Here is a 23,775-nt window from a genome sequence, read left to right as displayed (position 1 = left end):
GAAGAGATATATAAAAAGTATCTTGATACAAATGGAAATGGAAATACAACATACAAAATATGCAGAAAAAGCAATTCTAAGATGGAAGTTCATAGTGATAAATGCCTACCTCAGGAATCAAGAAAAATCTCAAATAAATAATGGATTAAAGACTTGAAAATAAGACCTGGAACCATAAAACTCCTAGAAGAAAACTTCATCAGTAAGCTCCTTGACATTGGTCTTGAGAACGATTTTTTTGTGTATTTGACAATAAATGTGAATGTAACAAAAGCAAAAATAAACACGTGGGACTACATTAAACTAAAAAGCTTCTGCAGAGCAAAGGAAACCATCAACAAAATGAAAAGGCAACCTACGGAATGGGAGAAAATATTTGCAAATCCCATATAAAGGGATTAAAATCCACAATATATAAAGAACTCATACAACTCAATAAAAACAAACAGTCCAATTAAAAAATGGGCAGAAGATCCGAATAGATATTTTTCCATACAAATGGCCAATAGGTACATGAAAAGATGCTCAACATCAGTAATCATCAGGGAAATGCAACTCAAAACCACAATGAGATATCCCCTTACACCTGTTACAATGGCTGCTATAAAAAAGACAAGAAGTAACAAGTGTTGGCAGAGATGTGGAGAAAAAGGAACCCTTGTGCCTTGTTGGTAGGCATGTAAATGGTGTAGCCACCATAGAAAACAGTATGGAGATTCCTCAGAAAAATTAAATACAGAACTACCATATGATCCAACAATCCCACTTATGGGTATTTATCCAAACAAAACAAACACTGACTCACAAAAGGCATATGCACCCTATGTTCATTGCAGAATTTACAATAGCCAAGATATGAAAACAACCTAAATGTTCATCAACGGATGAATGGATAAAGAATATGTAATGCACACACACACACACACACTGGAACATTCTTTAGTCATAAAAAAAGAATAAAATCTTGCCATTTGCAACAGCATGGATAGACCTGAGGGTACTATGCTAAGCAAAATAGAGAAATACAAATACCATATAATCTCACATAGATATGGTATTTTAAAAAAACAAAACAACTAATAAATAGAGAATATATTGGTGGTTGTCTGAGGTGGGGTGGGGGTTGGGCAAAATGAGTGAAGAAGTCAAAGGTACAAGTTCTAGTTATAAAATAAACTAGTCACGGGAATATAATGTACAGCATGGTGATTATCCTATATAATAAAAGGCCAGGGACCATAAGCATAATGACCGGAATGACCGCTCAACCAGTCGTCATGAGGTGCATTGACCACCTCTCGGCCCCTCCCACCCCCCACCCCCCCAGCCCCCCAGACTGCGAGGGGCAGCGGTGTGTGTGTGTGGGGGGGCGGTGAGGACGAGCAGTGGTGGGTGGGGTGGCCAGCGGCGGGTGGGCTGTGCTGGGCCTCTAGTAGTTAATAATACTGTATTGCATATTTGAGTGTTGCTAAGAGTAGAATTTAAAAGTTCCCATCATAAGGAAAAAATCTGTAACTATGTATGATGACAGACATTAACTACTTATTGTAGTGATCATATTACAATATATCCAAATATCAAATCATTATGTTTATACTTGAAACTAATATTATATGTCAATTATACCCCAATAAAATAAAAAAGAATACCTCTTGGGAGTAATATCCATGGTCATTCTTCTGGTGACATTGTTGAAATGTGTAGCCTTTACTGCTGCTGTTCCTGTGAGGATTGTTAGTGGTGGCATCTGTTCCCTTTTGATTTACTTTTGAATGTTCACAGTTGGTAACTCCACATTAGGCCATGACACTCTCCCCTCATTCCATTACCTGATATGAAGGAACTTCATAGTGGATTGAAGAAGTGACACAAAAAGTTTTGCTAACGGTGTCCTATATACATATATATAATATTTTATTTTAAAACATAATTGAGCATATACATCTCTTTAGCTTTTTCCAGGGAACATTGCACCTAAGTTTTGAAACACACAAAATAGATCCCCATTACTGAACAGTTTTCACTTTTGGGTTACAAAAGTCAAGATTTCACAATCACAAAGCATAAAGGTACATGGTTCTGAAATCATTTTCAGGCATATTCCTCTCATTCTCTGCACGTAGGGTGTTTCTGGAAACCCAGACCTTATGATATATTCCTTACAAATGGTCTCCACTGTGGGCCTCCCTGGGTCTCCAGAAGAAACAAAGAAAATGGAGGCAAAACAGGAGGGAAGGAGTAACCTCAGGACGCCTCAAACAAACACAAATACTATGGAGGATTAGAAGAGTGGAGGACATAAGGTTCTCCTTCAAGTACATCATAGTAGAAAACAACAACACGTACAGCCTCATTTGGTCACTGTCTACCTGGTCTCTGCATGAACAAAACTGCATCTAAGATGCAAAGGAAAAATTAAAGCTATTTACAGATAACACCATGAATTGGAAAGTGCAGTGCTCCTCAGACTGGCACTCAGATATGGTGCTCACATAAGAGGCAAATCGGGCTGCTCATGTAGTGTCTTGAAAAATCCCCGTCACCAACACAAAACCAGTTTGCTCAGCAAGATGGGCTGTGGTGTACAGGCTGCAAAATTTCTCTGCAATTGTAAATCCTCAAAAATCCAAGTTCCTGTTATATGCTTTTTACTTTTTTCTTAGATCTGGTAACTTTTTGGGTCAGCCGGGTTGTTCTTTGCATAGACAATGACTCTCACTGCTTTCTCCAAGTGTCCCAGAAGCACTAACTTACTGAAAATAGAAACTCATAAAAGCTTAATAGATTCACTCTGAAAAGAGTGGAACTTCTGGGTCATTTAAGGAATGGCAAGGTCCTCAAACTGTGATGGAAAGAAAACCACTGACCACTTGTGGCCTTGTAAATTAAAGATGACGGGCAGATGGGAAAGGAGGTGAGATCAAGAGGAGAATTAGAGTTTTAAAGATTTGGGAGATTTTTTTCTAAGTGTTTTCTTTCTAATCTTCCTGGTAAACCAGAAAACCCTCCCTGAATGGCCACGATCCTAGGCCAAATCTGGGTACCAGGACACTCATCCCTGCCTACCAATATCTATCTACTGCGGTAGATCTCCCAAAAATAAATGAATACTTAGAAGAGTAAGAAGAGAGTGAGCACAGCTGACTTCACATAGTCTCAAGGAGGTAAATTGCTAAGGATTGAAAAAATTAAGCACCCTAAATTTCCCAAAGCTGAATACTGTGGAAAAGAACTGAAATTCCCACTTTGAGGGAGGGCGGTGGGGGCTTTGTCTTAGTAGTTGGCCTAGCCGATTTTCAGTTCTATCCAAGAGTAGCAGTTATGTAAACACAACCACTGCAGAACATCCCCTCCTCCTTCTGACTGCTGGCACTGCTCTGATTTCAGGCGTTTAGATAACAAAGGTTTGGCTGTTGCCTGGGAAGATGATGCAGTATGGATGAAGTGTAAATTTGCTCTCTTTAAGGAAGAGAGTGTCAGATATTTGAAAGAGCAGGGACCAGCCCAACAACAAGATTTAGAACTGGAAGAGCCTTTCATTAAAGGAAGTGGCCACACATCTCCAAGACAACCATAAAGACTTGACTAGGAAAAAAAGACTTCCTCTGAGGCTATGAGGACAAGCAGATTGGGCTACAACTCAGATACGGACGATTTCAGAACCACGTATACATACATTCTGCAGAATTTTGAGTGTTGCCTTTAGACCAGCCGTGGGCAAACTACGGCTCGCTTGAAATGAATAAAACTATTGAAAAAAAAGACCGTACCCTTTTATGTAATGATGTTTACTTTGAATTTATATTAGTTCACACAAACACTCCATCCATGCTTTTGTTCCGGCCTTCCGGTCCAGTTTAAGAACCCATTGTGGCCCTTGAGTCAAAAAGTTTGCCCACCCCTGCTTTAGACCCTTCCAGGAATGCTCCAGGACCCTACCTGTTATGTAGACACTATTACTGCTCTGAGATGGGATGATGTAGGGTCTGGGTAAAAAATAAAGCTAAAACCAAGTTCAATGCACAGAGCGGTATTAGTACTGGGTAGATTTTTCCATGAGCATAACAAATAATTTTTTCCACATTTGATTTATTCACCTCATTTGTAGTTTTCCTCCCATACTCCCAATAGAATCATGGCTTCAGCTTGCTACTGAGCTTTTTACCCAACGGGGCTTATGAAAAGAATTCCTAGTTACCCAACTAAAAGCAGTAGGACTAAATGTGCAAGACTAGGATACACTGAATAAGGGAGTTCCAGAGTTTTTCCTGAGACACATGCCTTGGCAGTAAATGAATTGATAAATTAAGACATGTCATATCTACATGTCTGCATCGACACTCTGACTCTTGTGGCTCAATTAAAACTGGAGAAGCTCAAGATAGGGAGTACATAAAAGCTCAGGAAAGGGAAAAGAAATGAAAGGCAATGGAAACATAGGAAAGAGATGACTGCTTCCTAAAGCTGATAACTTGGAATCCTCCAAGGGAAACTCTCAAGATTCCAATTTATATGTGGGTTAGGGAGTCAAGGCAGGAACAGAAAATGGACCACACTGCTGTAGGATGCCTGCATGTTTTTCCATAGCATAATATTCTGCCAGAGAAGCAAACTGTCTACCATAAACTTCTCTCCACAGAGTGACTGGGGTAGCTAAGATTTATCGGAGGAGGAGGGACGCTACCAGATGAAGAGGATGCCTGACAAGGTTGTAGTCCAGTTCTTCCCAGACAACATTTTGGCAACCACCTGATGGATGAATTCCCACAGTACTTCACCCACCAGGCTGAGCACTGTTTCCACACTGTGGGATGAACATAGAATAGGAAGGCTCCAGGCCATTCCTAAAAAAATATCTATAAATCCAGGTATGCAGGTGATGAACTCTCCTGGAGGAAAGGTCCTGTCTTCTTCTGTGGGGAAGGGTTTCAAAAACATGAGAACTGCAATGGGCTCTCCAGCATTTTGGGGGACCACCGCAATGGCTCTTTCTTCATTGAATGTTTTAATTACAAGAAGTCCAGATGGTGGTGATACTGCAGGAACTCTTCAGGAAGAAGGCTCAGTAATGGGACGTTGCTCTACAAGGTACCCATGCAGAGCAGCAGTCTAAGAGATAGAAGGGATTGCTAAACATCTATTTTTCAGTTCCTTCAGGCAGTGAAGCACCTGGCAGATCTGATCTGTCCACTGCTTCTGTGGATGCTCCAGGAGGAACACTCAGAGGGAACAGTAGTCTAAGTGGTTGGGTGGCTGGGACCTGGAAAAGGAGCATGTGAATGGCCAGTCAACCCAATTTAAATTCTGTTTCATCAAATTCAGTCTGAGTGGGTCTTGTCCAAAGATGGTGGGGAGAGGGCCTGCTGTTCCCTGACAGACTCTGATGCTTACACATTGTCTGGAGTGGGCCTGGGACCCCCTGCAGCCCATGAATCTGGATTTAAAGTGGAGGGAAGGTTCTGAAATGAGGTGTAGTGAACTGACTGACATTAAGGGACTTCCCACACAGCTCTATTAAACACTGCTTTACGTGTGTACTTGTGGCACAGCAAGGATGGGTTGGGGTCTGGAAGCAATCATTCCAGAAATGAAAACCCAGATTCAGAAACCAACAGAAACCTCAAACAACACAAGGGAGACCCTTGAAGACAAAAGAGGAACTGCTGGCCCAAAGAAATACCCCAAATTTCGTGAAAACACTGATTTTGTGGGAAAAAAAAAAATCAACCTAGAAACAAATTATTACACAACAAAGACAGCACTCTGTTAGCCAGGGCACTGCTCCAGAGGTCTGCCTGGGTGGTGTGGGTTACAGGATACAGTGACAGCCTGGGTTGGACTTGGACACACAAATTCCTCAGCAAGGAGTTGGAAAGTCCCAGGCCTGGTCTATGGAAACATTTAAGATTTAAGAAATTAAAAAAAAGTTCCAACCTTACCCCATCATCATCATCATGAAAGAATAGAGAGAGACACACACATAGATAGCATTCCCTGAAATAAATCTCAGGCTTAGTAGAAGGTGGGCGCTCACACTTTCTGAGGCATGATCCCCAATATTCCAACCCGTAGTCAAATTGGCAGCTTGACAGACGAAGAGTCTTCTGCCAGTTACACCTGAAAATGGCTGCCCCAGCATTCCAGATAAAATAAATATGATTATGTGCCCAAAATAGGCAATGGCCACTTAGGAGGCCTATTGAAGGAACCAAAAGAAACAACACTCAGTAGCAGCCTTTAGGTTTTGCTTTTGTTGAGTGTCCAGACCTGTTAACTAAAGCGGTAACTGAAACCTATTGATCCTCTTGAAACACAGCCAGAGGCTTTGGGCAGCAAACTCTCCATCTGGGCTAGGAAGAGGTGGCACCATCTGGAACTCTGCTGGGGCACTTCCCAGTCCTGCCCTGCCAAGAGGCATCCCAGCTTTCTTCCTTCTGATCTTCCAATCCCCTGAGTTGTTTTCATGACAGTTTATTTCCATGTATTAAAGGAATGACATATACAGAAATGTCATCTCCTGAGCCCAGTCGGTCATTAGATATCCGCCATCCTCTGTCCTTCAGGACACCACGAGCACGCATCACCAGGTCCTGAGCTGCCAGTGTGTACCTGTGCAGGGAGGAGCAAGAGCAAGACCATCAGTGCAGTATCAGGCAAAAGCTGGGGTCAGGCAAAGTTAGAAAGAAGGTATCACTATAAGTACATAAACAGTTTTTGGATACTCTTAAAGTCTCAAAAGACCAGGTCACCTTTTTCCACATGTGGGATGCCTAATATAAATTACTAGAGGCCCGGTGTATGAAATTCGTACATGGGAGTGGGGGTGGGGTGGGGTTCCTCAGCCGGGCCTGTGCCCTCTTATAGTCCAGGACCCCTTGGGGGATGTCCGCCTGCCGGCTTAGGCCCGATTCCCTGGGGATCGGGCCTAAGCTGGCAGTCAGACACCCCTTTCCCAGTCTGGGGCTCTCGTAGTCCAGGACCCCTCGCTCCTCACTGCCCACCTGCAATGGAGGCGGGAGAGGTTCCTGCCACTGCCGCTGTGCTTGCCAGTTATGAGTCCGGCTTCTGGCTGAGTGGTGCTCCCCCTGTGGGAGTGCACTGACCACCAGGGGGTAGCTCCTGCATTGAGCATCTGCCCCCTGGTGGTCAGTGCGCATTATAGTGACTGGTTGTTCCGCCGTTTGGTCGATTTGCATATTAGGGTTTTATTATATAGGATTTTTTAGATGGTACAGTGGGGACTTGACTTACGAGTGTCCCGACTAACGACTTTTTCGAGATACGAGCTGTCTCTCGGCCGATTTTTTGCTTTGAGTTGCGAGCTAAAATTTGGGTTACGAGCCAGCTTCAGATATCCCACCGCTAGTTGGCGCAGCAAATGTCACAGTGAACGCCACAACATCAGCCCAGCATTACCTGTCTCACTTGTTCACTTTATGATTTGACATACGAGTAATTTGAGTTATGAGCTCCGTCACGGAACGAATTAAACTCGTAAGTCAAGGCCCCACTGTAGTTGGACAAGACACTAGGTGCATTAAATAACCTAAATTAATCTGTTGTTCAGTCCTCTTTTGAGGTTTATGATGATGATAAGGACAGAGTCAAAGTTTGGTGCACGGACTTGCTCAGGCTCAAGGTTTTCCATGGCAAACAGTGTCTAGCTAAAAAAGTACACGGGAAAAATAAGACCTTTTATTTTCAGTTATGCTTATTTTTAGGACCATGTTCCTTTTAGCACAAAGGATAGTCATTTTCCATTTATGGTGGGGGTAAAATTTGCTTTTTAAAAGTGAGTTGATTTAAAGAAAAATATTAATGATACACATGTAGCATAGAAATATAGTAAAAATGGGAAGGTTTTATGCTGGGAGCCGGTCCATCCTTGCTGTTTCAAGGGACCTGGCATATATGGCATCCTGTTCTTAATATGTTTGCTCACCTTCTTGGCACTATGTGTTTTAACCAAGGTCACCTCTTTGAGAAAGGTTGTTTCTCCAGGTAGGGATTTCCCCCTGAAGTTAGGGAGGGAATAAAACCCCTTAACTAAGTGCCAGGCGGGTAATTAATCACTTTACGAACAATCATGCTTAAGCTACATAATCTTTACTCCCTGGAATGGAGATAAGAAACGCCCTAACCTTTAGAATAGAGATTGATAGGATTGGAATCAACTGGTATAAATACAGATGTAACAAGACAACAGGACACAGAACCTAGACACAGAACCTACACAGAACCTAGAGACAGAAGAACTTCGCTGGAGAGAACATGGCAAAAGATCCTGGACAGAAACTGGAGACAGAACCTAGAGACAGAACCTAGCGAGAGAACATGGCAAAAGATCCTGGACAGAAACTGGCCACAGAACCTAGAGACAGAACCTAGTGAGAGAACTTGGCTGAAGAACCTAGAGACAGAACCTGGCTACAGAACCTGGATAGAACATGGCAAGAGAACCTGACTAGAACCTGGTGACTGAACCTGGCAAAAGATCCTGGACAGGACCTGGCTACAGAACTTGGTTGGAGAACCTAGCCAGAACCTGGCTGAAGAACCTGGCTACAGAATCTGGTGACCGAACCTGGCTGGGGAACCTGAGGAAACTGGCTGGAGAACCTGGACAGAACCTGGCTGGAGAACCTAGCGAGAGAACATGGCTACAAAACCTGGCTGGAGAACCTGGAGAACCTGGCTGGAGAACCTAGCAAGAGAACATGGACACAGAACCTGGCTGGAGATCCTAACCAGAACTTCGCTGGAGATGCTGACCAGAACTTGGCTAGAGATCCTGGCTAGGCTGCTGATCAACTGAACGCTGTCTCCTTGTCATTCCTTCTTCGCTGACTCCGTCCACACCTTTTGGGACCCCTGGACCTGCTGGGGTTGGACCCCAGCAGTTTTACTGGTAAATGACTGGTAAATCCTGATCTGTGTGAGCTGTTCCACCCACCCTTATCTATGTTACACTCTCCTCTCTCTCTTTCTCTCCCCCTCCCCCTTCCTCTCTGAAGTCAATTAAAACATATTTAAAAAGAAAAAAAAATAACTGATATAAGCTGATGGAAAGTATTAATACGTAGTGAAAGACAAATGTGGGAGGTGATTTGGGTGTGTGTGGGCATAGGTTAGCCTCGAGGCAAAAAACCTGAGACAAAACATTGGCAGATGCCTATAGAAATACTGATTAGAAAGTCTTTGCTGGCAGATTTCAAAGAAATTTAGTTTCACCAGTAGGACCATATTTATTGTGGATGGATTACTCTCTTAGCCTATGACATTAAACATGATTCACCTTTATTCTGATTTCATGTTCACCAATAACCTGTTTATGATCTGCCTCCCTGTAAAGGCCTGCCTACAGGGAAAGACTAAGCTAATCACTTAGAGTTTTAGAATATCAGTCAGTTATATTTTTCCATATAAATGTCAACTGGCATTTTGGTTTGCAGATCAATCTTGTAAGCTTGGTTAAGGTGAGCTGAGTTCTGATAATGAATCTGTTCTTTGTGTGATTAAACTAGTTTCTGAACCTGAAAAGCTAAAAGCTAGACTCTGGTAAATCACCAAGGTAATAAATGCCATCCTATAAGGAAGGCCTCCTAGAAGCCAGCCCCTGGACCTTTAATAAGAGACATGCTGATATTACCAGTGGCCTTTCCCTCCTTGGAATGTCTTTGCCTTGCTTTCAGAATTGTGAGTTAAGGAATTAGAAAACCAGAAACTCTCCATTTCTTCTGTTAAAACCCTTTATGAATTCATCAGTTCTCATGTTACAAGAGATCTGCATCTAGCCCCGTGGTTCCATTGTTTAAGACCAAGGTCTGTAGGGAAAGATCTCAATATTGTTAAGATTCCAGGTTGTAGAGTCTATGAAACTCAAGTTTACTTATACAGCCCAGGTAGAAGACAGAAGGTGACAAAGCAGAGGCTATTTTAGTTCACACACAACAAATGCTCTTTCTTCTGGAGGATGGGTGTTACGTGGGAAGGAGAGATACCCCTTTTTCAACTGGTATTGAGAGGATTATCGGCTTAGAGGCAGGAATCTCTGTTCCATCTGAGGGCTAGGTAGCCCTCTCTTCGGGTTCTTCTGTTGAGATCAGGAAATAAACAGGCCTCCAAAGAGGTCTTTGGCTAAAGAGACAAATAAATGTCCCTAAATTTACATACTAAAGCTCATATATTATATTCAGTAGAGTTTCTCAGATGCTCTTGGCTACTCTTGGTTTTGTATTAAATCGTACATCTGAGATCTAACCACATACGGAAAGGCTACTATAAATATAAGGGTGATGTTTATTATCCTGGTGATTAGCCTTTCAAATTCAGAAACCTGGCTAAGTTAATATACTGAGCAGATTCATCTGTCAGGGTTGAGCACACCTTAATCCAGCTTATGAGCAGACTAGACATAGAAAATTATGGCAAATTATCGGAAAAGATCATTGACAGTAAAAGAAAGATATTCAAAGATATATAAAAAAAAACATAAAAGAATTCAAGATAGCTCCTGTGGCTAGTGTAGAGGCAAATAGTCCTATAGGCCTCAACAGGTCCTGTATTCAAGGGACAATGACTGAGAGGTCAAGGTTAAACAATGTCCAACTGGTTTTATTTAAGTCATGAAAGAGTATCATTCATAGTTAAAGGCAACAGACCACCGTAATATTGCTAGTGACTTTGGGTTTTGTAAAAATGGTCAAAATTAGCTTTGGTATTTTATTTTATTATTATTTTTTTAAATCCTCACCTGAGGAATGAGAATATTTTTTCCATTGATTTTTTTAGAGTAGGAGGGAGTGGGGAGGGAGAGAGAAACATCCATGTGAAAGAGACACATTGACTGGTTGCCTCCCACACATGCTCTGACTGGGATCAGGCTTGAACCTGCAACCCTCTGCATGCCAATGCTCTAACCACTGTGCAACACTGGCCAGGGTTAGCTTTGGTATTTTACTATTATTATTATTATTATTATTATTATTTTTAGCTTTGGTATTTTAAAATGCAGCATTAGGTGACCTCAAAAAGATGGTTACACAGGAAATTCATTTCTCTGAAGGTTCTAGATAATTAAAAGTTTTATTTTTTTTTAAATGTTTTTATTCATTTTAGAGAGAAAGGGAAAGGGGAGATAGAAACATCAATGATGAGAGAGAATCATTGATCAGATGTCTCCTGCGCCCCCCACCGGGGATTGAACCTGAAACCTGGCCACGTGCCCTGACCTGGAATTGAACTGTGACCTCCTGGTTCATGGGTTTACGCTCAACCACACTGGCCAGGCTAAAGTTTTATTCTTAAAAGTGGTTCTTGCCTATTCCAAGATTATTTCCCTTGAGCCTGCATTTCTCTTACCATCCATTGTCTTCCCTTCAGTGTTAAACTTCTTGAGAGAGAAAAATCCATTCCTGCTTCCTGATTTCTTCTCATTTTTTGCCTTAATCTCTTACCAGTAGGCACAATACTCAAATTAGTCTGTTCTCTTAAAGCTTGACCTAAAGGCTTCTTCTCAACACTCATTCTGCTCTCACCCTTTCTCCACACAGACACTGCTGATCATCTTCTTTATCTTTGAAGTCTCCTGTCCTTTCTTGAATTCTCCTCTTTGGAGCTGCCATGCCGCCACACACTTTAAGTTCTCTTCCTGTGTCTGGACTCTGTGACACATGGCACAAGTCCTCTCCAATACCTCTTCCTAATTTCTTTTGCAACCCCCTATTAAGACTTAGGAAGCAGTCAATAAATGTTAACTTCTTTTCACTTCCAAGGTGGGTCTTGCCCCTCTATCATCCTTAATTAATGGTATCCTCAGTTTCTTAGGCAAGAAACCATAGTCATTTTCAATGCTACCTCTCACCCTGATGTTTTTCTTTCTTTTTAAATCCTCACCCGAGAATATATTTTTCATTGATTCTAGACACAGATGAAGGGAGAGTGAGAGAAAGAACATCAATGCGAGAGAAAAATATCAAATGGTTGCCTCTAGTATGCACCCCCACCAGGGATTGAACCCGCAACTTGGGTATGTGCCCTGACTGGGAATCAAACCTGTGACCCTTTGGTGCACTGGACAACGCTCTAACCAACTGAGCCACACTGGGTAGGGCTCACCCTGATATTTTCAATGATAAATCCATAAGGCAGAGCAGGGCTTTTAAACTTGTTATTATTTTAAGTGTATTTTATTAGTGGTACATTGTTAAATTAAATAAAGATAACCTTTTAGTGATTAAGATATAAGTTAAATCTGTTTTGCCATCACTCATAAACACAGATAGGTTAATAGACAGACACACTTATTTTGTACTTTCTATTTCTTATGTTTTCTTTTCCTTCATTCCTGTTTCTGTTGGATTGATAGCTTTAATACCTTTTTCTTCCCTCTACTGGTTTAGAAGTGTTAGTTTATTATTTTTATTCTTTTAGCAGTTATGCTTAAATTTTTCATATATGAGTTAATCAATATTTATGTTCCCCTCTTGAAAATAAAGGATCTTAGATTGCCCTCTTTCATCTTCCATGTTACTACCATTTTAATTTCAACTTGTTTTTCAAGACTACTAGCCACTGTCATCATTTATAACTTATATAAAGAAACCAAAATACTAACTTCTTTGTCTTTTGAAGTTCATTCCTTCCTTCTGGATTTGATTTTCTTCTGTTGAAAGAAAATTTTTGCTAAAAATGTACTTCAGGGATTTGTGAGGAATAAACTCACCCAATCTTTGGATGACAAAATTCTTTATTTTTGCCTTTAATATTGAATGATAGCTTTATTAGATATAGAACATTAGATTGGCCATTATTTCCCATCAGCAGTTTGGAAATAATATTCCGTTCACTTCTGACTTCTTTTGTTGAGGAGAAGTCTGTTTTGTGTAATTTCTTTATAAGATGTCTTTTCTCACTGGTTGCTTTTAAATTGTTTTTGTTTTGTTATTGATGGTAATAAATTCCACTAAGACTGGGGTGGGGACTATCCAGCCAGCAGGCTGTGTAAGGCCCAAGAAATCATTTGGTCTGGTCCTGACAAGGAATTACGGTGAGTTAATTAAATGTTTGACCAAATATAGCAGGCTAATTTTTAAGATGATACTTTTGTGTGGCCCACAAATGATGTTATAAATATCCAAATGGCCCTTGGCAGAAAAAAGGTTCCTCACCCCTGCACCAAGACGTAGTTTGGCTAACAATGAGGATTCCTTTTTCTTTATTTATCCTGGTTGTAAATTAGTTTTATTTCTTCAAACTGAGAAGATAGTTGATTCTGGAAAATTCTCAGCTGTGAATTTTGGAATTGGAATATTTCCTCCCTTCTATTTTTTATATTTTTTCCATACACCTCTATTAGATCTTCTCTTTTTACCTTCTAGATTTCAGCTTCTTTTATTTTCTTTTTTTAGCTGCCTGTAATACCTTTAAATTCACCTATTCCTACTTTAGCAGTTTACTATTCAATCCATTCAGTGAGTTACTTTATTACAATGACATATTTTTCATCATTGTGAATTTATATTTTATTCTTTTCCAAAGCCACCTCCTTTTACCTTCCAATTCTATTGTACATGTTTAAAGTTTCTCTCAACCTGTTCTATTAGGTTTTGGGGGAGTGCTGGAGGGACGGCTCCGTTATATCTCACTAGAGGCCCCATGCATGAAATTTGTGCAAGGGGCTTCGCTCTTGTAGCCATGGCAGCTTCCCTCAGCCCTTGCAGCCCTGGCTTCATCTGGAAGGTCATCCGGAAGGTTGTTCAGCTGTCTGGACTAATTAGCATATTACTCTTTTATTATTATAGGCTAGAGGCCCGGTGCACAAAAATTTGTGCACTGGGGGGGGGGGGGTCCCTCAGCCCAGCCTGTGCCCTCTCACAGTCTGGGACCCCTCGGGAGATAACGACCTGCTGGCTTAGGCCTGCTCCCGGGTGACAGAGGGCAGGCCCAATCCCTAGGTGCAGCCATGGTCTGGCTCAGAGAAGGGCAGATTGGGAGGTTGCAATGCCACCCTCAGTCACGCTCAGGGTAGGGCCGATTGGGGGGTTGGGGCACCGCCCCCTGTCACACTCAAGGCAGGGGCGATGGGGAGGTTGCGGCGCCACCCCCTGTCACGCACAGAGCAAGGTCAATCAGGGGGTTGGGGAGCTCCCCCCTGTCACTCACAGAGTAGGGCCGATAGGGGAGCTGGGGCACCGCCCCCTGTCACACTCAGGGCAGGGCCGATCAGGGGGTTGGGGCGCCGCCACTCTCACACTCAGGGCAGGGCCATTTTGGAGGTTATGGCTCTACCCCGTCACACACAGAGCAGGGCCCGTGGTGGGTGGAGGAGTTGGGGCGCTGCACCCTGTCACACACAGAGCCGCAGGGTGATCAGGGGGTTGGGGAGCTCCCCCCTATCAGGCACAGAGCAGGGCTGATCAGGGGGTTGGGGCGCCTTCCCCTGTCACGAACAGAGCAGGGCGGATAGGGAGGTTGTGGCCCTGCCCCCTGTCACACACAGAGCCGCAGGGCGATCAGGGGGTTTGGGCGCTGCTCCCTGTCACGCTGATCCCGGTGCCGGGAGGCCTCTCAGCTCCACTGATCCCGGTGCTGGGAGGCATATTACCCTTTTACTATATAGGATAGAGGCCTGGTGCATGTGTGGGGCTGGCTGGTTTGCCCTGAAGGGTGTCCTGGATCAGGGTGGGGGTCCCCACTGGGGTGCCTGGCCAGCCTGGGGAGGAGATGATGGCTGTTTGCAGCTGGCCACACACCCTTCAGGGTGGGGGTCCCCACTGGGGTGCCTGGCCAGTCTGGGTGAGGGGCTGAGGGCTGTTTTCAGGCCGACTGAAGCTCCTAACTGCTCCTTTTTTTATTTATTTTTTATTCTGGGCCAGCTTTAGCTCTGGCTCCAGCTCTGAGGCCTCTGCTGCTGAACGAAGGTATATGGTTTGTTTGTGTTCTATAATCGAAACAATGTATAACTTCAGCTCGGAGATCCTGGGCTCGCTGAAAGCAGGTTTTTGTGGTTTTGTTTAGCTTCTATATTTGTTACAATGTTTCTTAAACTGCAAGCTCAGAGGCCAGCAAGGCAGGTGGGGAACATTGGAGTCCTCCGTCACTGAAGCAAGCAAGCCTCATGTTAGTTTCAAGCCGCCTGGCTGCCGGCCGCCACCTTGGCTGGCAGTTAATTTGCATATCTCACTGATTAGCCAATGGGAAGGGTATCGGTCGTACACCAATTACCATGTTTCTCTTTTATTAGATAGGATTATTCCTTCTCATGGTGAATTTGAAGGTAAGATATAAGCTTATCTTAAGCAGGGGGTTAAACAGTGTAAACACTATGTGCCCTGGGCTAATTGAAAATTTGCCTTCACGTACTTGAGGACACCCTGGGTTCTTCCAGCCCTAGAGCATGTGTTGTTAATTTCTTGGTTTAGGATCTCTATACCACTGGAGTGGTGTGAAGTTTTGCTTCACACTTTTACTGTGTTGTGGGTCTACCCAGCCATTTTTCTCTCCTTTTAAAAACTCACTTCCATCAGCTTCTAGTGATCACCCAGGACCCATGTGCTTCAAGGAAGGCAAGCCCCAACACTGAGTGGGAAGTTTAGGGAGAATCCCTAGGTCCTTTTCTGCCAACACTGTTGCCAGGAGCTCAGACTCTTCCACAACACTTCTCTTTGACAGGCTTTTCTCATGAGCAGTCTGCATAGGTAACTGAAGAGAAAGATTAGACGCTACATTCAATAACTTAACAGTGCAACTGAACTCTAGGCCCAGTTTCCTGACGGTTCCTTCTCACTACAGGAGGCCCTGTATCGAAATGAAGTCAGAAACAGCTTTCAGGTAAATTGAGGCCACTAGCAGGGAGCTTTCCTCATAAACTGATTAACTCAACAAAACCCCAGGAACCTAACTCTTGGGAGGTGTTTTGCCCTGGCACCCGTACTCAGCCAAGCTGGGGGCCATTTGAGAGCTCACTAGCACACATATTCCAGGGCCAACTTGCTCCATGCATGAAACCGTTAGCAAGGCTGCTTTATATCAAGGTACAGGAAGAAACAACTTCTCGTGGAGGGAAAGAACTGTTTCTCCTCTCTCCCATTTTGTGCTCAAGTTTCTATCTGACAAGGGCTGCCTGGTTTGCTGACAATGAAAGAAGGATGCTTAATGTGGCAGTGAAATAGGAGGGCTCCACAGGTTTGTTACAGAGGCTGAACACAGGGTGTACACGTGCCACAGACTGAGGGGTGTAAGGAGCGGTGGAGAAAATCTGAGTCAAAACATATAGGAGAGTAGCAAAGAATACAGTACAGCTGAAGGCAGTGAACAGGACGTGGGATCTGGGACCCAGCAGCCGGGACTCTGAGGCAGGCTGCGGAGCCTGGCGATTCTGGAAGCTGGCTGAGGAGTGAGGTCCACTACTGAAAGCCTTGTTCAGAATCCTGGATAGACTGCATTAGAGAAATGCTGGAGTCATTTGAAGTACTCTCTCTCCTAATGAAGAGTCTCCCTGGGAGTGATTTTGTATTTTGAGAACACTTTTTGCTTCTCTGGCTGAAGCTTCCAATATTGATCAGCAAAGCTCTGCTGAAAGAAACGGCTGCCGGGGAGGGATCTGACTTGGCACGCTTCACAGGGCTTGGCTCTGAGAGGGAGAGAGCAGAGAAAGGCCAGCAGGGAAAGCAAGCAGGGAAGAGGGGCTGAAGAACTATGGGAAGGCCAGAAGTCCTTTCACAACCACTGCCTCTACTGTCAGGGTGGAGGAGACTGATAAATCCTCAATTGTCTCTGCTGTCCTTGCTGTTTCTGTGGCTGTTCTTAGTTCTTTCACCTCCTCTGTGGAACACACAAAGGGCTCAGGGGTGGATGTGGGTTGCCTAGGGTCCAATCCTGGCTTTACCACTGCCCAGATGGGTAGCTCTGGAAAAATTCCTCAGCCTTTTGGAGCCCCCTTTTCTTTCTTATAAATCTGGGATAATGGTAGTGCAGACCTCAAAGGTTCCTGCCAGGAATAAAGGAAGTCCTTCTCATAAAGCACCCAGCACAGTGCCTGGCACTTGGTCAGGGGTCAGTGAAGGTGAGCTGTCATTTTACTCATTAGACATAAAATGTCTCTCTCCTCCCCCAAGAGTTTTGCCTTAAGTCATCCACCTCTTGTAGAATCTTGTTTCCCACCAGCCCCATCTGAATCAGTACTGGGGTGTCAAAAATAGGTCTATTGCAGGCCTCAGGCTGCAAACATGCCTGAAAGTCTCAATAGTTCTAGTTGGGTGGGAACTTCTATTTGCCATTTGGATGGTACAGACAGGGTCTTACAAGAGTGGCAGGAACTGGGGGATTAATGGGTCCCAAATATTTGCATATAAAAGGCAGCCTCCATCTGCTGATGCCCTGCAGTAATAGAGTGTGATGGGAAAGGAGAAGGAATCCTCTTTGCATTCTGAGCAGGCCTCTTAGATTTAAGAGGTAGAAAAGCTCTCCCAGGCTTTGGAACATTGGCAGGAATCTATGGTGACTGGATGGGTGGGGGTGGGAGGTGACTTGGAGAGGGCTCTTTGTTTTGCTCAGACCCTGGCAACTCATCAGGGAGGAGGCATGTCTTCGGCTCAGGGCTGGGAGCTGAGCCACACATGTCCCTCGCCCTGCCCAGAAGCCGCTCATGCCCAAGGTGCGGGGACTCCACTCTGGAAATATACTGAGACACGGGAATCATGACAGCTGCTGTCTGCAACACTGTCACTGTGTCCTGCAGCAAGGGTTTGTGTGCCAGCAGATACAAGTTCACAGACTGGGGAGAGCTCCCCACCACACAGGAGACGGTAAGACTGCCAGCCAGGCACTGCTCACCTTTCTGCCCCTGGCACCAGCACCCCGGTTTCTTAAGTTCTGCATGTTTATTTTAGTTGGAATCCCAAACATTTCAATGTGAGTGTTCATAATAGACCATTTCCTTCTCAATCCTTCCTGGCAAACCCTTTAAAATGCCCCAATGCTCCAACCAAGTGGCCACACAGCCCTGCTCTAACGCCACATAAACAGCACCGAGGAAAGGCGGGCCTGGCGTGTGCTGCTCAGAGGCTGTCATGAGCAGGGTCACGGGTTGGCTTCCAAATTCCCAGGGACCTGAATATGCTAAACACTGAGAAAGAAAAATGCAGATTTTATCTAGTCTTCAAACTCCAGATCAAACACTAATGACATTTGTAAGACCTGTAACTGATGGGGGCGGGGAGGCTTCCTTTTGCATTTGAGGCCTAGTTTTTGAAAACCATAAGGCACTGGTCAGCTAACTCATGGAAAGATTTCATAAAAAAAAAAAAAAAATCTTTGTCTTCTGCCAGAATAAATATCATATTATCAGTGTAACACAAACTAGCATTTAATACCTACATTAGTATCCTGCTGTCAGTGTTAGTGGGTGTTTTACTAATAACTCTCCACTGATGACTCTTCCTTAGCAAGGCACAAGGTTTTCTGAGCCTCAGAGAAGATGGATGTGAAGAACAGCATTCGAAACGTGACCATCAAGAAAGCTTCTCTCTCTCTCGGATGTGAGGGCGATCTGGCTGCGACATCTGTCACCCCATTGATCGCCAGGGTTGATTCGGCTGATCTGGCTGGCTAGGCGGGTGTCCCACTCCTCCCTCACCGATCCATGTGCGTCCCTCCCGAAGCTGCACGCTCGGTCGAAGAGGACGACCTTCCCTCCCCCCCCCCCCCCCCCCCCCCCCCGCAAGGAGAGGACTGGTCTTCGGTCAAGGGTATACGAGTAGCTACGCTCCCCTGCTAGAACCTCCAAACAAGCTCTCAAGAAAGCTTCTCTCCTTAGGGAAATGCTATACAGAGTTTACAGTATATTGGTATTTATAGACTTAATACCCCATAACAAGCCCCTCTAGTATCATGGCAGGGGGACTGAGGGCCGTTAGGTACAAGCTACAGAGATGAGATTTCCACAGACAGGTTTTGGGAAGTGAAGGACTGAGCAGCAAAGCCTTGCAAAGTTTCGCCTGGGCATTTTGAATGTGACTCCATGCCACATTTTCATGTTTAGTTACCTGCTCTTTGGCCCTCGCTCCTCTGGACGTTGCCCATGCCCTTTCCTTTTAGTAATAGTAATCATCTATTCCTTTCTGACAAAATATCAAGCATCTTCTTTGAGTGTTTACATCCTTGCCCCCATTTTGAATATTGTTCCCAGGAGACTCACCCCCAAACCTCTAGCCTCAAACTGGGGGAGAGCCAATCCCAGGTGTGTTGCCTCAGGATCTTCCGATCTCAAAAGAAAATTTTACTGGAATTATAGAGCCCTACAGGCTGTGCAGCCCAACTCCGTGACTCCAGCAACCCCTCTACAATGTTAGCTTGTATATTTCCTCTGAACAGTTCATTTCATGACCCCACATTCACAGAACTGCCAGCCCTGCTACACTGCAGGGCGAACTCCAATAAAAAGGAAAGAGAGAAAGAAATCCCTTGCCACACTCACATGCTGGCTTGCCCACAGAGCCTCCTTTTAATTTTCTCGTTCCTCTGTCAGGACAGTTCAAAATAGCAAAAGGACTTACTACACTGGGGTTAAGAAGATCTCACAGCTAATTTTCACCCATCTCTGCCGAGAGGATGGTGCAAGGGTCAGAACTTCACAAACTCATCTTTATGATAATCATCTCTTCCCTCACAGCTCACTCTGGAGAGTGAGACGCTATTTTAAATTTCTTATTGGAATTGATGTCATGAGAGGAAGACTATTCTGGCAGTTTGTTGAGAATGTCTGGAAAGAGGAAAAATAAAAATAAAAAGCAAAGGGGGAAAAAACCCCACCCTACACATAATATTTTTTTAAAAGCCAAAAATTGTGCCTGTCACAGGGCGGAGGCTAAATTTCTAGACAAAACTGGGTGAACCTGGCAAAACTTAGTCAAACAGGCCCATTCAAAACCTCAAATGAAGAAACATTTTGTTGTTCTTCATACCTGCTTTGTTGTCTTTCCTCTCTCTCAGGCTGCCCACAATAGGCTGACCTCAGTTGGTCAGCCTCCTCAGGCTCGCACCCAGGGACCCTCCACTCCCTCCCTCCCTCCCTCCCTCCCTCCCTCCCTCCCTCCCTCCCTCCCTCCCTCCCTCCCTCCCTCCCTTCCTTCCTTTCTTTCTTTCTAGCAAAGGTGGAGATTTATTGAAGAACAAGTACAGACTCCCACGTGGGAAGGGGGAAAGGGTCCCCCCACTTGTATTTCTATTGTGCATGACAACATCAGAACAGTTCCCGTTGGGAGGGCACCAGCAGGCCACCTTTTGTGTGGCTTTTGAGCCTGAGCTCTCTGTGGACACACTGAGCCAGGGCTTGAGAGTGGCGCCCTCCTTCCAAATTACACACAGGTATGTGCAAATGTGTCACCATGGAGAGAACATCATTTTATACAGTTCGTAAGTCTGACTTTCCAATACGGCTTAAATTCCTAAGGAGCGCACACAGGAAGGGAAATTATCCCGTCTCATGTTTTTGCCATCCGACTGTACCGCGTGTGTTCTGATTGGTAATGGCACACCTCAGCCATGACTGACTGTCGGGTTCCTTGACTGGGCCATGTACTCCCCTCCAATTCCACCTCACCCCTGCATTTCCTGGCTTATCCGTATTTATTCCTCAGGTTGAAGTTTTGATATCCCTTGCTCTAGGTTAGGCTCCTCTCTTCAGTCACTCATACTGTAACTTCCTTACGCTTCTGTAACTCTCTCTGAAATTTAAACTCCAAGAGGGCAGGGACCAGGTCTGTTTTCTTCAAAATCTTCCCCAGGGTCCAGCAGGCCGTGGCTCATAAAACAGGCCCTTAATATTTCCCAAATGAATGAATCTGAATCATAGTCTTTTGGCAAAGAGAGCAGCTTTGCCCCGAAGTTCTGTCTTAAGACCTCAAAAACCAACCAGAATTTTTCTGACCTCCAGCCTGATAATCTATGTTACCAATAAAGCTATGCTCATTTTGTAGCTTTTCCTGTCAACTCTTTCATCTGTCTGACACAGGGTTCTTTCTCAGGCATTGGTTGGCAATGCTCTGAAAGGCAAACTGAAGAACTTTTTTGTTTCCGCCCTGTTTGTTCCAGGGAGATCACTGTAAGCCCTGCTGCGGCATTTCTCATGAACCCAGGAGCTTGCTCTGATGTGGCATGCACCTGCCCGGTGACAACCCTGCCCATAGGCTACCACTACCTGGAGGGCACATTTGTTGCCATGGAGAGAAACAGGCTGGTGAGCAAGACCAGGCCAGCTTGGAAAGATTTAAAAAAAAAGAAGTGTTGGGTGCCTTTTCACTCATACCTGTCAGCTGGCTTTGCAAAGCTTTATAAAAATCACAGTAGCGAAAATGAACATAAGAATGTTGCTAATAAGCAGGATATAAAACACAGATTAAAACTAAAACCTCAACAGGAGAAAAAACATTCAAATTTAAATAAATAATCTTTAATTGCAGCACCATCAATTCCTGTGCACCTGAGCAAAGTGACTATGCCAAACAATTCGAGGGAGACAGGATAGCTTCACTTTTTTCCTGAAAGAATTTTGTGGTGGTTGTTGTTGTGAAATATAAGAAGCATACAAAAATAGCCACAAGCAGAATAACAACAACACACACCCACTGGTGCTCACCGATAGCAGGCACTTCACTTTATATACGCGTGTGAGAAGTGCGATGGGCACCCCCGCGTTACAGAGGCAGGGTCCCGGGCACTGGAGGATTCAGAAACTTCCCTAAGTTTACATGTATCAAAGGAACAGAACCAGGATTTGAGCTCAGGCAGTCTGACTACAGATTCCACACTATTAATCACTGGACTTCACTGCCTCTCACAGTTTACACACAAATGAATGTATATTACATATATGCATTTTAACATGAACAGCCAGGCACCAGTCATCTAGCTAAAGGAACAGAGCACGACCAGTGAATATCTTAAAGACTCACTTGCCGGGGTCCAACCCCAGCAGGTCCAGGGGTCCCCAAAGGCGTAGACGGAGTCGGCGAAGAAGGAATGACATGGAGACAGCGTTCAGTTGATCAGCAGGCTAGCCAGGATCTCCAGCCAAGTTCTGGTCTGGATCTCCAGAGAGGTTCTGCTTAGGATCTCCTGCCAGGGTCTGTGTCCATGTTCTCTTGCTAGGTTCTCCAGGTCCTCCAGCCAGGTTCTGTAGCCATGTTCCCTCGCTAGGTTCTCCAGCCAGGTTCAGTCACCAGGTTCTAGTCAGGTTCTCTTGCCAATTTCTGTAGTCAGGTTCAGTCCAGGATCTTTTGCCATGTTCTCTCCAGCGAAGTTCTTCTGTCTCTAGTTCTGTGTTCTAAGCTCTGTATTCTAAGTTCTGTGTTCTAAGTTCTGAGTTCTAAGTTCTGGCTCTTGCTGTCTTGTTGCATCTGTATTTATACCAGTTGATTCAAATCCTATCAATCTCTATTTCAAAGGTTAGGGCGTTTCTTATCTCCATTCCAGGGAGTAAAGATTATGTAGCTTAAGCATGATTGTTCGTAGTTAAAGTGATTAATTACCCACCTGGCACTTAGTTAAGAGGTTTTATTCCCTCCCTAACTTCAGGGGAAAATCCCTACCTGGGGAAACAACCTTTCTCAGAGACCTTGGTTAAAACACATAGTGCCAAGAAGGTGAGCAAACATGTTAAGAACAGTATGCCATATATGCCAGGTCCCTTGAAACAGCAAGCATGGACCGGCTCCCGGCACTCACTGTGTGCCCCTCCTCAAGCATACCCCACTCTCTGTGCCATCTCTCCTCCCAAGGCAACCATTATCCTGAATTTTGGGTTAATTCTCTTGCTCTTTGTTATCGTTTTAATATCTACAGCTCTCAGTGATACACTGCTAGTTTTCTACTTCATGTAAATAGAATCACAACATGTGTATTCTTCTGTGACTTGCCTATTCAACTCAATATTATGTTTTTGAGATTTTCCCTGTTAATGAGCACAAATTTGGGTCATTCCCCTCTGGGAGCTGTATTTTGTTCTTTGTTTATCCATCCTACGATTGGACATGTACAATAATTTATTTTTATAATAGAAATAATTCTGTGGATGTCTTTTTACATGACTCAAATTTTAGCAGCACCAGAATCACCAGGATGGTTTGGTAAAACACTGGTCCTACCATTGGAGTTTTATTTAGTAGATTTGGGGAGGGGCCTGAGAATTTGCATTTCTAACAAGTTTTCAGATGATGCTGATGCCATGTGGCCCAAGGACCCCACTTTCAGATCCACTACTCTTGGGTACAGACCTAGGTGTAAGACAGGGTATGTGTAGGCTCTGCTTTACCAGATATGTCAGTATGTCTTCAGAATCTTTCTATAAATTTGCAAACCCATCTGCAGTCCTTCCACATCTTTAATTTATACTATTCAATTTAAGGTGTTTTTTTTTTCATTATTGGCCATTAAATTTCTGTGTGATGACTGGTTCTTGCTCATTTTTCTATTGGATTTTTAAAAATATTTTCTTTTTTGACTAGGAGAATTCATTATATTTTATGGATATCAATCCCTCTTTAGTTATACAAGTTGCAAAAATCTCCCAGTTCATGGCTTGTCATTTTATTCTCTTTACTAGAAGTCCGATGCACAAAATTCGTGACCTGGGAGGGGGGGTTTCCTCAGCCCAGCCTGCATCCTCTCGCAGTCCGGGGCTCTCACAGTTCAGGACCCCTCACTCTTTACTGCCTGCTTGCTTGCTGCTCCTTACCGCTCAGTTCGCTGCTCCTTAGTGCTGCTGCGAGGCAGGAG

General features: G+C 44.1%; 1 protein-coding gene across 1 annotated transcript in view; it reads right to left on the bottom strand.

Annotated features, from left to right (window-relative positions):
* Positions 1-1,890: 1,890 nt before the first annotated feature.
* Positions 1,891-23,775, bottom strand: part of PPM1H (protein phosphatase, Mg2+/Mn2+ dependent 1H) — a 235,395-nt gene continuing 213,510 nt past the window's right edge. Inside the window, exon 10 of the mRNA XM_036298715.1 lies at positions 1,891-6,609. Within this exon, the coding sequence (XP_036154608.1) occupies positions 6,462-6,609 (148 nt within the window). The 3' untranslated portion in view covers positions 1,891-6,461. The remainder of the gene's footprint in view (positions 6,610-23,775) is intronic.

The sequence above is a fragment of the Myotis myotis genome, unplaced genomic scaffold (assembly GCF_014108235.1).
Source record: "Myotis myotis isolate mMyoMyo1 unplaced genomic scaffold, mMyoMyo1.p scaffold_m19_p_3, whole genome shotgun sequence".
Classification (NCBI taxonomy): domain Eukaryota; kingdom Metazoa; phylum Chordata; class Mammalia; order Chiroptera; family Vespertilionidae; genus Myotis; species Myotis myotis.
This window is presented reverse-complemented; position numbering and strand designations above follow the sequence as displayed.